At 36.2% G+C, this 13,348-nt stretch overlaps 2 protein-coding genes and 2 non-coding genes across 5 annotated transcripts; 1 reads left to right on the top strand and 3 right to left on the bottom strand.

Moving 5' to 3' along the window:
- Positions 1–501: 501 nt before the first annotated feature.
- LOC129353798 (lymphocyte function-associated antigen 3-like) lies at positions 502–3,066 on the bottom strand. Its single transcript, XM_055023238.1, has 8 exons — positions 3,003–3,066; positions 2,217–2,339; positions 1,974–2,099; positions 1,731–1,894; positions 1,570–1,660; positions 1,211–1,297; positions 879–956; positions 502–742 (listed from the first exon to the last, which is right to left on the bottom strand). The coding sequence occupies exons 1-7, from the start codon at positions 3,064–3,066 to the stop codon at positions 889–891; spliced, it is 723 nt and encodes a 240-aa protein (XP_054879213.1). The 3' UTR covers positions 502–742; positions 879–888.
- Positions 3,067–4,001: 935 nt separating this feature from the next.
- Positions 4,002–8,053, bottom strand: LOC129353812 (CD48 antigen-like). Of its 2 annotated transcripts, XM_055023256.1 has the most exons (10): positions 7,921–8,053; positions 7,641–7,708; positions 7,346–7,495; positions 7,133–7,258; positions 6,889–7,052; positions 6,699–6,786; positions 5,809–5,895; positions 5,100–5,174; positions 4,606–4,633; positions 4,002–4,305 (listed from the first exon to the last, which is right to left on the bottom strand). In XM_055023256.1, the coding sequence occupies exons 2-10, from the start codon at positions 7,702–7,704 to the stop codon at positions 4,209–4,211; spliced, it is 879 nt and encodes a 292-aa protein (XP_054879231.1). In that variant the 5' UTR covers positions 7,705–7,708; positions 7,921–8,053; the 3' UTR covers positions 4,002–4,208. The 2 variants fall into 2 exon arrangements, with proteins under 2 accessions (XP_054879231.1, XP_054879232.1); XM_055023257.1 differs by lacking the exon at positions 4,606–4,633.
- A 4,788-nt stretch (positions 8,054–12,841) lies between these two features.
- trnag-gcc (transfer RNA glycine (anticodon GCC)) lies at positions 12,842–12,912 on the bottom strand. Its single transcript has one exon. It is a non-coding gene; the product is annotated as a tRNA-Gly (tRNA).
- Positions 12,913–13,030: 118 nt separating this feature from the next.
- On the top strand, positions 13,031–13,102 carry trnad-guc (transfer RNA aspartic acid (anticodon GUC)). The gene has a single exon. It is a non-coding gene; the product is annotated as a tRNA-Asp (tRNA).
- The last annotated feature ends 246 nt before the right edge of the window (positions 13,103–13,348 follow it).

Here is a 13,348-nt window from a genome sequence, read left to right as displayed (position 1 = left end):
ACTAAGGCTGAAGTGACAGAAATACAAAACTAAAAGCAACTTGGATATGTGGTTCTAAAACCAATACACATCTGACTTTTTCAAATATTATCTGCGTCTGCATGGCAAGGTCGCATTTATTTGACCTTATGCTCAATAAAAGTCACTATTCTGCATCCCGGGAAGGAAAATGACGACTCTGGTGGACAATAATCCAGAATAAATTGTTAACTTATTCATGTATCCTCGTTTATATCCGCAAACACTGAGCAGTTCTTCTTTCTTATGGTGGCTGGCAAAGCATTGAGCACGCTGTCTGTGTGTGACATTATCTCCTGAGCATCCAGGACACTTACAGCGATCACAGAGATGTGTGAATGACCATGCAAAAAAAAAGAAAATCAGATTTCACAAAAAAGCCGAAAAGGTTATCGGTAGAGTTAAAGGTTATCGGTAGAGTTAAGGCCGACTCTGAACATTGTAGCAGAAAAATGGGAGAACATGACACCAACAACCGTTTTAAGTCCTTTAGAGGTATTTATTTTTAAAACATAAGTCTAGGGGATATGAGCACTCTGTCATGTTCCAGGAACCACCTCAGTCTGACCTGCCATCCTTCCCAGATCTCCTTCAAGCAGGTCAGAATCTCCCGCCTGGTTTTCCAACGCTCTTTTGGAGGTCCAGGTTGACCCGTGTCTCCATGCGACCTTAGGCGCCTCTCGATCCAGGACCTTAATGGATTGACACTACAGGTCATTGATTACTGTTGAATAAATTGGAGAAATATGGTATAATGTTGGTTGAGGCTGCTCTGGAGGACAACAAAGAAATCTGTCTGCTTTCGATTAAAGTACAAAGAGATGAGGGATGAATCCAGACTTTAAGTGATCTAATCTTACTGTTATTTCCCTAGGCGTTCTGGCTCAGAGAAAGCCTCTTGCTATTGGCTTCTTCAACAGACTGTGCTTGTTTTTGCTCTATAAAAATGTAAAAAAAGAAATTTTATGGTCACCGTGGTGCTTTAATAACAGTAAAGAAAGATGATTATTATAAAGTTTATAAAATACAGTTGAGTTTGTGTTAACACTAATGTGATGAAAGGCGATATTATCTAAAATTATAAAATAATTAATTATAATGATTCAGTATTAAAAATAGGAACAAATGTAACATAATGACATGTTAAAGTAACACAGGACAACAACAGCTTCATGTTTTAGTGAACTCTTACCATTCCTTTGCCTCATATAGCTACCAACTGCAACCAGAAACAGGACCACAAGCACAATTGGTATCGCCACGACTGCAGGCTGAATCTCTGAAATTACAGCGTTGGTTATTGAAACGAAACCACAATCATCTGACATGTGGGAATAAATTCATAATTTGGACACCATCAGAACCATCAGAATTAAAAGCACAATGCAATCGTCAAATGACAAAGAGTATCTAATCCAATCTGGTTTCATGTTCAAGAAGTATTAAGAAGTGTTATTAAATCATGAATAAAATGAGCAACAATGTTTTCGCGTCCAGTTTTAATATCCACAACTGATTACAAACAGACCTTTTATATTTGCAGCAGCTTACCTTGAGGGACAATGGGGTTAAGGACCTCATCACTGGACGAGATGCTAAAGGGGTTTATCAACTTGCAGACAAAGGAGCGCTCCATGTTATTCTAAGAAGAAAATGAAGCATCATGGATTCATCCTGAGTTCTTAAAATCGTTTCCGCATCTTAAAACATACCCTTGTTAAGCTAATCTTCATGTTAGTGGACAGCAGTTTGTCTCCTGCTTCCCATCTATACATGACGGGTCCAAAATGAGAAGTGATGTTGGCTTCACAGGTGAGGTCACAAACTGTCTTACCATTGTTGCATTCTACGGACACTGTGGGTTTTGGGACCGGTTCTGACCGAAACACCATAGGATTAGCATCCACTGGACTTAGATTAAACCAACAACACTCAGTCAAACCTGCAGAACTCACTTATAACCCAGAGCTCTATCACATCAAGAATCTTGCTGTCAATCTCAGGGTTGTACTTGCCGGTGTCCTCTACTGTTAGCTTTTCAATGATCAAACTTCCAGTTGGTTTGTCCAAACGACAGCGACCTGGAGGCAGGATCCAAATACAGGCATCAGGCATAAATGAATCTGCAGGGTTTCGGGTTTTACGATGAGTCAATCACACGGGAACTTACCAATAATCTCCTAAACAAACTGCATCACCTCCAGACCTCCACTGCATGATGGCGTTCATGTTGTGCATCCAGGTTATGGTTGACATGGACTCAAAGGTCTGACTTGGATGCAGGATAACTGAGTCACCAATTTTTGCGAAGATCATACGAGCTATGAATGAAAAACAAAAACATTTGTATTACTTTCTGTAAACTTTTTCCTGTTCATTAGCAGCTTTCATGTTTTGATCATTTCTATGTTTAATTTTTTCTTTAATCTCATAAAAAAGTCAATCTGCACATATGATCATAAAAACTCTTATAGCCTGATCTCCAGATACAAATTCTCTATCATGCAAGTCGACCGTTTTTTTTCTCCAAGGGGAAAAAAGGGTAATTTTAGAGCATGGCCAATATTGTATGCATTCCTTTTTTTAAATTTAAGTTACTGTGATATTTACGATAATTGTCTTTTTGAAACCTTTAAATATATAAAGTGTATAAAGTTTGAAGTTTACAGGTTAATTACAAAAAAGGCACTAAAAATTGACAAAATCCCTGTAGCTATCAGGTTATAAAAATGTCCAACTCTGACTGTTCGTCTAATTTCTCTCTGGACCAATTTATTTATAAATTAACACATGTGCATTCTTGTTATTATTTTACTAATTTAGTCATATTTCACTTAAAATATTTCATTATAACATTTTGGATGGAGGAGCTGTCAGCATACAAGTAGTAATAATAAAGTATATTCTTTTTGTAATTATGTCACTTCTTTGTCTACTAAGCAGAAATGCAACCAAATAAAACAATAAAATCACTGTTTACTCACCACAGTCACTGTCCTGCATGAAGTAAAGGAGGAGCACAGCAGAAACAGTCCAGAAAGCAGACATGATCCTAACATGAAAAATACCGAGACCAAAAAAACAACGTCGACTAATAATACTGGTGATGAGTGTCAGCAGCAGATGAAATGTTTAAGCTGTGTGGAGAAAGAAATAATGAAGTTAGTATAAAGGCAGTGTGAAAAATATGTGAAGCTAACTTCTGTTTTTCTCAACAGATCTTTGGAGATGATTCAGAAAAATATTTTAAAAATGAAACATCAGACATATTCATCACGTAATTCAAGTGTTTAATTCTGTTTGGCTTGACGATTGCTTTGGTTCTATCAACTCCGACTGCTAATTGAACACGAAGATCAACTTCTACTTTCTAAAAAGCTAAAAAACAGGAAAACAGTCAAAATAAAACTGATGCATCCTTCAATCATACATAATAAAAGGATGAGTATTAATAAAAAAAAACCATTTCTTCAGATGTAAGAGTGAAAAATAATAATGAACGACGAACCAGCTTCAAATAAATGACTCAAGTTGCTCATTATAACTTACAAATGTGGAAAAAAAATAAAAAAAACACGTTAAAGTTTATTCTGCTGTTTCCAAAGTAGCCTGAACAGATTTTTCAAAAGAAGCAGCAAACATAACATATCCATACTCACTGTTTCTTTCTCTGCGCTGCCCTCCTGTCAGTTATGTTGCTCTTGAAAGTTGGTGGTTACCACAACAACCAGTAACCATGGCGTGAATCAGGGTCAGTTCTGTGTTTTCTTCCCCAGCGTTATATTAGATAGATTTAATCATACACTGGGTTTCATGATGTTGTGCATTTTAGGTGAAATCTGTTGGTGTTGCAGCCGTGCAGCCTTGAAGCAACAAATGCATGGACCTGTTTGTGTTGTATTGCAAAAAACACACACACAAAAAAAAACAACGAGCAACTCGTTCAACAGTCCGACTCAAAATGTTCAGACCACAGAACAGACTTGCTTTGCCACTAGTTTATTAAATATGCTTCTAACTCAACATGTTTAAATGAGAAAACTTGAATAAACACCATTCTTTGTGGTGTAAAGGTATTGTTGTTACTCAACAACCAATAGAAACTACTACTACTGCATTTTGTTTGTTGTGATGTTACAAAGAAAAAGCTCAAGAGGTGATTTGCTCGATTCAATGCATCTCTGATGAAATTAGAGTTCAGTGATCGTTTGAAGTTCCTGGCTTTTTTCTTCATCATCCTGGAGAGAAAGGTGTCCTTGTCTAGACTTCATTGCAGGAGAGAACAATCTGTCACCACACCAGAAACAAAAGAGGGAAATTGAACTTACTGCAAATAAATGTTGTGTATTGAAAAGAACAAACTGCTGTTTGGTTTTTCTCTTTAGTTTTTTGTAAAAAAAATGTTCAATATTCCAAAACAAAAGTCTCCATCAAACAGTTGTAGTTTCTAAATGATTCTCCACAATCTGCAGCTTCTCTTTTATAATTCAAGGTTTTCTTCCTCTACTTACTGCATGTACATTTGGCACAGAGGTTAAAGTTCAAGCTACATTGGTAAAGGTTTTTATAGAAGATCTAGTAACTCACCCACTTTCAACACTTTCCAAACTTATTTCTGCAACAGAGATAAAAATGTGCGTTCAGCTACGTTTCTTTTTTCAAGCTGATATCTGACTGAATTGAAATGTGAAGTTATATTATTTCAAATTGATCTATTTCCATAAAAAATGTAAACAAAACAAGCCATTCCATCATATAAGAGTGACAATAAACATCAGCTCTCCATTTATAAAACTTCTAATTTCATGGAAATTGAAGCTACAAAGGTCAACTCCAACAGCCAGACTCCAGCTATTAGATTCTTGAGCTAACATGATGAATTACTGTTGAGTAAATTAGAGAAATATGGAGTAAAAAAAAGAATCTTTGAAGCTGGGCAGATGTGAGTCATGTTTTGTTGCTTTTTTCTGAGAAAACTTGCTGACATGTTGGTTCAGAGGGCAACAAGGAAATCTGTCTGCTTTCGATCAAAGTGCAAATAAATTAGGGATGAATCCAGACTGTAAATGATCTAATCTTACCACTTTCCTTCATGGTTTTCAGGCTCATAGACCTGTCGTCATGGGCTTCTTCAACAGTCTGTGCTTGTTTTTGCTCTGTAAAAGTAAAAACGAAGAACCTCTGTTTAATCACAGTGGAACAAAGGTTGTTTTTATCAAACTTACAGAAGAGTTTATTTTTACACCAAGGCAGCACACTTAGGAAAATGTTGTAAAGGCAATAATAAAGCTAAATATGGCATTGACACAATCAGGTGTTGAATATGTCTGGTTTCATCTTTCAGTCTGCACTTCCTTCTCTGTGTGACCTTTAGCATTTTTGGTAACGCTTTTGTGTCCAGTGTGAGCTTTTGCTCTCACTAACTGGTTAAAGATACCATCAGCATGAAAGACACAAACCAACAATTACTGCACTCCAAACAGTCCTTTGCAATATACATATTGTGCACACTGATACTGCGATGATGATATGTTTGCGATGTATATTGTACAGGCAATAGTTTACACATTTTAGTAGAGAAAAACTTCAAAATGACACATTTAGCTGCGTTTTCTGATTAAATTACTGCCAACTGACAAGGAAATGTTAGTTTTTCAACAAAATTCAAAGCTATTTGTGAAAAGTAAATGTATGGACCCACCAGAACAGATAAACACAAACCCTTTTAACTTGTTTTTGTCCAAAAATGGGGAAAAATGTAACATGATGAGACGTCATAATAATTGTCACCTTTCCTGTGCTTAAAATAGCCACCAGCCACAACCAGACCCAGGACCAGAAGCACAACCGGTACCACCACTGCTGCAGGATGAACCCCTGGAATTACAGAGTTAATTATTAAACTAAATCAGTCAGTGAAACACACCCAACACATGCAGCTCTATTTACTCTGGCTCTATGTGGCAGAAACGTAACATTGCATCCACCATGACAGCATCATGCTAAGCTTTTCATCTGCAAGGACAAGGAGGCTGCTTCAATTATTTACATTCTATCATTTTGTAATTTTTCTGTTTTTCACCGTTTTCTGAGGTCGCCATGTTGGTTATTTTTCTTATGATCTGTTTATCAGTTCATCCCTGGTTCCTGTCTTTAGCCTTTCTCCATTTTTTTGAATTTACTTTGTTTATTTTCTGTGTTCATCATTATCGGCATGTCAGTTTATTTTTCCCAGGCTTAGTTCCTCTTTGTTATGAACTTTAAAAAAAGTACTCTCCCACAAATTTTTTTAATCTATTTATTTTATAATTATGACTTACAGTGATACTACATCATTTTCATGAGGTATTTAAGTCATAAAAATGAGATAAAAGTGTTCATCTTTCCTTATGACTTTGCTTTCTCATAGTTATGAACTGGTTAAGTCATAATCATGAGATATAATATGCATATTTTTTTTTATCAGTGGCAGAAATTCCCCTCTATAGTTTTTGCTCTTCTGTCACTATTAAATGTTTTAATAAAACAAAACAAATAATATAAAAGATTGACAGAATAAATAATACAGTTGTTAAATGATGATTTCATTTATTAATAAAAAACAGGGTAAAAGTTATTTCCTCCAGGTTCAGTTTTAATATCAAGACATTTTAAAAAAGACAGGAATGTTTGCAGCTCACCTCTAGTAATGGGGGTAGCCACCTCATCGCTGGACGAGGTGCTAACAGGGTTTTTCACCTTGCAAGTGTAAGCACGACTTAGATTTTTCTAAGAAGCAAATGGAAAACAGCTCTAAACCAGCCCATCATGGTTTCACTGAGTTCTTAAAAGCATTTCTCCACAGACAAATGGATTTGTCTTGAAACATACCTCTGTTAAGCTCAGATGACTATCACTGGACACCACCTTGTTTTCTGCTTCCCATTTATACGTGACGGGTCCAAACTTAGGACTGATGTTGGCTTTACAGGTGAGGTCACAGAGTGTTTTCTGATCGTTGCATTTTAAGAGCACCATAGGTTTTGGGACCGGTTCTGACAGAAACACCAACAGATTACCGTCCACTGGATTCAGATTAAAACCAATAAAGTTCAGTTAAACCTGGTGAGCTCACCGATGACGTTGAGTATCACTGGGTTAAGAACCATGTTGTTAATCTCAGGTGTGTAACGGCCGGTGTCCTCTAATGTCAGGTTGTGGATGATCAAACTTCCTGTTGTTTTCTCCATGTCACTGCGACCTGGAGGCAGAAACCAAATGAAGACATCGCATCAGTGAATAAAGCAGGTTTTGCGACACTTAGCGGCTCAATAACAAGTTAATTTACCTTTAAAACTTTTGTAAAAAGTAATGTCCTGTCCAAACCACTCCAAGACAGGGGTCACTTCATTCCCCCAGCCAATGGAAGTGATGACATCAAAACTCTGGCCTGGATGTAGGACAACCGAGTCTCCGACTTTTACATAGATCACAGTAGCTGTGAATGAAAAACAAGAAATTTTACTTCTTCCTGCAAAATTTTCTGTTTCTTTATAATATCTACTTTTACTTTTTTTTAATTTAACTTATAACCGAAGCAAAACAGAACTAAATAAAACAATATATTCCATATTTGTACTCACCACAACTCTTCTGCACCATTAAATTAACAAGGAGAACCGCAAAGAAAGTCCAGAAAACAGACATGATCCTAAAATGAAAAGTACCAAAAACACAACTTTGAGAAATGACTCTGGTAATGAGTCTGCAGAAATAAAACACATACTTCATTCATACACTATGAAAACATGCATCTGTGCAAATTAAAAAAAAACATTTTGGTTCAACGGAAGAACCATTCAGATAAATGATTCACATTAATCATCATAGCTTACAAATGCAGAAATGTAAAAACAAAAATACCTTAAGTATCCCTTTGGTTTCCAAACAGTCTGTTCGCACAAAGCTAATAAGACAGCATGACGTACTGCACTGGATCATCAGTTAAATAAAACTGTTAAATAAAACTGTTAAATAAAACTGTTATGTTTCTCAGTTGGTGGTTACCACAGTAACAAGCAACAGGAAGCTCCTCCCCTTTTCTGTAGCTATCTTCCAATATTAAGCATTACCACAAATATTAGACCAATATAATTATACACAGGGTTTTGTGTGTATAATTTAGCAAAGTTTTAACATTTAAGTGTTTAATTTTACAACTCTGTAGTTTGTTTAGGCTTATTTGTTGTATTTTATTCAACGTCTAGAAACTTATGTTAACCACCAACTTGTTTTTTTTCCCCTTGTTTGTTTTTTTTTTACTTTTTTAGTACAAAATAATGTTTCAGTTACTTGTGTGATAGTTATTGAATGGTATTCTAGTAGAGAACATATTTTGTTTTTTAACCTTTAGTTAGCCAGGTAAAAATTTATTGAGACTAAAGTTTCTTTAATAAGAGACAGAATACAAAAATTAGACTTTACATTGTTAGTTAAGAGATAAGAAACACTCAGTGATAAAATACAAAAACAACCTTTTTAAAGAAGTTATATCTGGAAAGTAATCACAGATGAAATGCGTAATGAATCAATATTTTTCACTTTTTTAAGCTAGATTGCTGAAATAAATTAACTTTATGATATTAAAGTCGACTGAGATGCGTTATTGTTTAGGCTTAGTTGCCAAGTGAATGATGGCCTCCATGTGGTTTCCAGGAAAGAGTCCGGTGCTCCCGTTCATCACGCCGTCAAACAAGCCACTAAGGAACCAAAAAAAAAGAATAAAGACTATTATACCAAACTGTAATGCCATTAAAACCTCTACATTATATTGATAATTATTTGTAGATATATGGAACCTCTTTCTGACACCGAATTACATAAATTCCTGTAGTTTAATCCTGGAAACCATGAGGCTTCTGGTATAAATTTGGTAGCACCGCTGATCTGCAGATGCAATATATTAATTTTGAAGTGTAATATTTCAACTTTGCTCTTTTTTACTTTGAATTAGAAGCTGAAGGGACACCTTTACTTGTAATTAGATCATTTTTGACCAATCCGAGAAAAGCTTCAATCAGATGAGGTTATTAAAAAGACGATAATCTCTAAACCTCTAAACCATTAATTTAGGATATCAATTCAAAAAGCATAAGAACTGTGGGAATAAAGTTATATTTGATGTGATTAATGTGAAATATTACATATTTTTTTATTATGAATTGAGGGAATTTGATAAAAAATTTGGTAGTCATAATATATTAGCCCATAATAAATTTTTCTAATACAGAACTAAAGGTATGAGGCAATATTTATGCCAAATGCCATGTAACAATTAATAAATAGAGAATAAAAACATTCTAAACGTTGATGTTTCTGTACATATTTTGTAATATTATCTATTTTGATGCTATTGGGAGGAAATGGCATCAAAAAGTTTAGGAACCTTTGTTGTTCCAAACAACTTCAGTTATTTAAGGTGAATTTAAACAGATTAACAACAAAAACCTTCAGATCCACCTCTTCAGCAGGTGAATCAATGGGCAACGCGTCTGAGAACAGAAGGAGATTTAGGGTTGAGTGAGCGTCGCACTTCCTGGTTCAGAGAAACCCATCGTTACCCATTTAGCTGATGCACAGTCAAAATATGCTTTTTTTTAATTAAGCTTGTAATTTAGGCCAATGAAACTCTCTGAAAGAAATTGCTAAATATCTAATAACTAAAGTAGCTAAAATTGTAAATCACTCACCAACTCCGGTCATGGCACAAAGTCTTCCTGTAATTTAAATGAAAATGTTTAAGATTTTCCTTCCTTTTTTGATACAGACAAAAAAGCTTTAACTTTTAAACAAGCAGTTAATGTTAAATGTAATATGAAGTTTGCATTTTCCAGTGTAGTAAACTTTATTCTTCTGTTAGCTATTGATATTTACACAATAAAGCTCAGCTGAAATGAACATTAAAAGCCAATGTTTACTTAGAGTAGCTAAATAAAGCATAAAAAAGTGAGAATATTGAATTTTTTTGTGGATTCTTACGTTTTTTCCATGCAGCAAAGAGCCCAACCCCAACCAGAATCCCTGCTATAATCAGGAGCTTCACAACCAAAGCAGCATATTTAAAATTTTCTGCAAAAAAATTGAAAATTTAATTAGCAAACTGCACTGTTTACAGCTGTGTTTACAGCTGAGTTTACACCGAGTTTCAGGACATTTTAGAACAAAGAAATAAAAATATCCAGAATGTGCAAAGGATCAATGATATTCTTTTTTTTACTGCAGAAAAAAACTTTTTTTAAACAAAATAATCTTTGGATCTTCAATGCTCTTCACATGTATATGGGGCGAGGGAGAAACACTGTTTATCGTATAAAAAGAAGACTTTTCTAACAGGAATATGTCAGATGGATGTGTTTTAACTCACCTCTACTCACAGGGTTTGATACCTCTTCACTGAAATTGCTGCTAATGGGGTTTCCCAATGTACAGGAGAAGGAGCTCTCTTTATTGTCCTAAGAAACAAATGAAAAGCAGCTCAAAAGTAGTGAAGTTGTAACTTATATCCATTCGATAATCTCCACTCAGAGCTTAAATGTGATTCATCTTGACAACTCGGTTACATCCTGATTTAGATCACGTTGTGTTTGTACCGTTGTTATGCTCAGCTCCTTGTCGTTGGACAACTCTGTGTCTTCTGACTCCCATTTATATGTGACAGGTCCAAACTCAGAGGAGATGTTGGCTTCACAGGTGAGATTACAGACGGTTTCCTCATTGTTGCAGTCTACCGATATTGTGGGTTTTGGAACCGGTTCTGACACAAACGCCAACAGATTACCATCAACTGCATTCGGGTGAAAACCAAACAAATTTGCTGAAACTCACTGATAATCCTGAGTTCCTTTTTGTCAAGAACTCTGTTGTTGATGTCAAATGTGTAGCTGCCGCTGTCATCTAGTGTCAGATTGTTGATGATCAAACTTCCACTTTCTATGTCCAAGTCACAGCGACCTGGAGGCAGAATCCAGAAAAAGAGATTATGCAAAAATTAATTTGCAGAGTTTTACAGTCAATGGCTCAATCGCAGGTGAACTTGCCTTTAAAATCTCTGTAACAAGTAACGTTTCTGCCAAACCAGCGCAAGACGGGGTCCCTTTTGTGCTTCCACGTTACGCTACTGATGATATAAAACCTTTGACCTGGTGACAGGGCAACTGAATCGCCTACTTTTTTGTAGATTAAATCAGCTGTGAATGAAAAACAAGAATAATTTATTTGACATGTCAAACACTTTCTGTCATATCTCCTTTCCAGATCCATTTTACTTTTAGTTTATTTACTTCTGACTCAAAAGAAGTAAAGCTTCATGTATAATTAGAGTAAATGGCTCTAATCGTCAGGTTCTGTGTCGTTTGAGTTGTTCTGGGGTTTGATTAGCTGAATCTGGTTTCATTATTATTCTGTGTTCCTTTGTCTCTCTAATTTGTGTAAAACAGTCTTGTTTGTATTTTATTTCACTTCAGTTCCGTCTTAGTTGTTCTACTTAAACTTAACAAATGTATGAATATTTTGTCAAATAGCTTTCAAAACACTCTGTTTCAGAAATTCAACAGATTTTTTTCCCCACAAAAGAACTGCTACAGTTCTTATAAATTATTAGCCGTTCGAGAAAGTCCAAAGAGACACTTGTGGCAGGATGCTGCAGGTTTTAAGAGGAGATTAAAGATGCTTAAGGTGTTAAAAAAAAAAAACTGTGAAATTTCTCTCTGGTTGTTATGAAGTCAACTTAAACTTTATATTGTTTTGCTAAAAAAAAAAGAAGCCAAGTTAAGCATTAAGATTACAACTTAAACGTTACCAAATTGTGTGTACGTATTGATGTTATACTCACCGATGGCAACTGTTGAAGGCACAGCTTGAAATATGTGAATAATCACAACTGAAACATACAGTAATACCATGGCTTAAAAAAAAACAAAAGAGAATTTTCAAATTGTAAATTAAATAAAAAATGCTTCAGCACGTACGGAGCGTCAGAAGCAAAAATGAGTGAGCAATGGAGATCTCAGACGTTAAAAAAGAAATGTGGACATCAGTGTATACTCTTGACAAGAAAGGAATCGGTGGTTTCCTGTTGATTGAGAACAGTGAACCTGTTCCGTCATGAGATAGAATTAACCTCACGATTCGAGCTTGTCCGAGGCTGTTTGGAGCGATCGTTGTTCGAAGAAAGAACTGAAGCAGCATCTTCTCATTCTTCATTCAAGTATAAATATATCCCCATTAACTGAGTCGACGCTTACGCTTTGCTGAAAGGGGAGACAGTAAACCACTAAAAACGATGTTCTCGACTGAATTAAAGCTGCAGGTACCATTTAATAAGTTTGTATTCAGCAGCTTTGCCGCGTGTTTCACATATGTTTTGTTTTCTGCAAGGGACTCCTTGGATTTCTTCTTCAGGAAGACACCCATAGATATGGCAAACCAAGTGAACAAGCTCATGCATCTTAAATATGCATAACTCATTTAGCATATCTAAAGGCCATTGTCTGGGATGCAAAGGCTGGGGTACAGGGACAGAGGACCATTGGGCAGTTCTTCAGGAAAAGCCATACACCATATCCATTCAGCTCCTACAAAGATCCAAATGACTGGTGTAGTATCTCTGTGTCAGGCTTCTCCCTCACAGACTGTTTGCTGGAGGAGGACAGACGTCAAGAGCCAGTTTTGTCGAGGCCCCTCCAACACAAAAATTCATACAACTCCCTGAGGGTTGGTATAAGAGCCTGGTGCACTACCATTTAAAATAAGACCTTCAATACAAGTAAAAAAAAAAAAAGAACTCTGCATTGGCCGGGAATCGAACCCGGGCCTCCCGCGTGGCAGGCGAGAATTCTACCACTGAACCACCAATGCTTGCATGTCAAACATTTGCCCTTGCAGACACACACACACGTGCGCACACACACACGCCTTGTTCTTCCACGTGGAGTCAGCTGCACTGGAGAATACCAGGTGGCAGGCTCTCCGCAGCTCCTCGTTAGTATAGTGGTGAGTATCCCCGCCTGTCACGCGGGAGACCGGGGTTCAATTCCCCGACGGGGAGGATGTATAATTTTTTTCTACAGCATTTATTCTATGCTCTTCTTTTTTTATAACACACCTCATAAAACGTGTGATACATGTAGGCCTTTTCTGAAAATTTCTTCAACTTGAATAATTAAGATTGCCATGTCTTTTGTTAACTAAGACTGAAGGTGAATTGGCAAACGCAGTACCTCGAGAACAAGTGCCTTCCTCAGGGGCACCAATGCAAAAGACAATGCATTTTAGTGAAAAACAATGCGTTATG

The sequence above is a fragment of the Poeciliopsis prolifica genome, unplaced genomic scaffold (assembly GCF_027474105.1).
Source record: "Poeciliopsis prolifica strain line A6 unplaced genomic scaffold, Auburn_PproV2 SCAFFOLD097, whole genome shotgun sequence".
NCBI lineage: Eukaryota > Metazoa > Chordata > Actinopteri > Cyprinodontiformes > Poeciliidae > Poeciliopsis > Poeciliopsis prolifica.
Note: the sequence above shows the minus strand (reverse complement) of the source record. Positions and strands in the feature narration are given on the sequence as shown.

Coding starts and splice junctions, on each gene's coding strand:
- LOC129353798 (XM_055023238.1), bottom strand. CDS start 3,066: ATGTCTGCTTTCTGGACTGTTTCTGCTGTGCTCCTCCTTTACTTCATG. Junction 2,340..3,002: donor CATGCAGGACAGTGACTGTG/GTGAGTAAACAG, acceptor TTTCATTCATAG/CTCGTATGATCTTCGCAAAA. Junction 957..1,210: donor CTATATGAGGCAAAGGAATG/GTAAGAGTTCAC, acceptor ACATTTTTATAG/AGCAAAAACAAGCACAGTCT.
- LOC129353812 (XM_055023256.1), bottom strand. CDS start 7,704: ATGTCTGTTTTCTGGACTTTCTTTGCGGTTCTCCTTGTTAATTTAATG. Junction 7,259..7,345: donor TTTTTACAAAAGTTTTAAAG/GTAAATTAACTT, acceptor TTCTGCCTCCAG/GTCGCAGTGACATGGAGAAA. Junction 5,896..6,698: donor GGCTACCCCCATTACTAGAG/GTGAGCTGCAAA, acceptor CTGTAATTCCAG/GGGTTCATCCTGCAGCAGTG.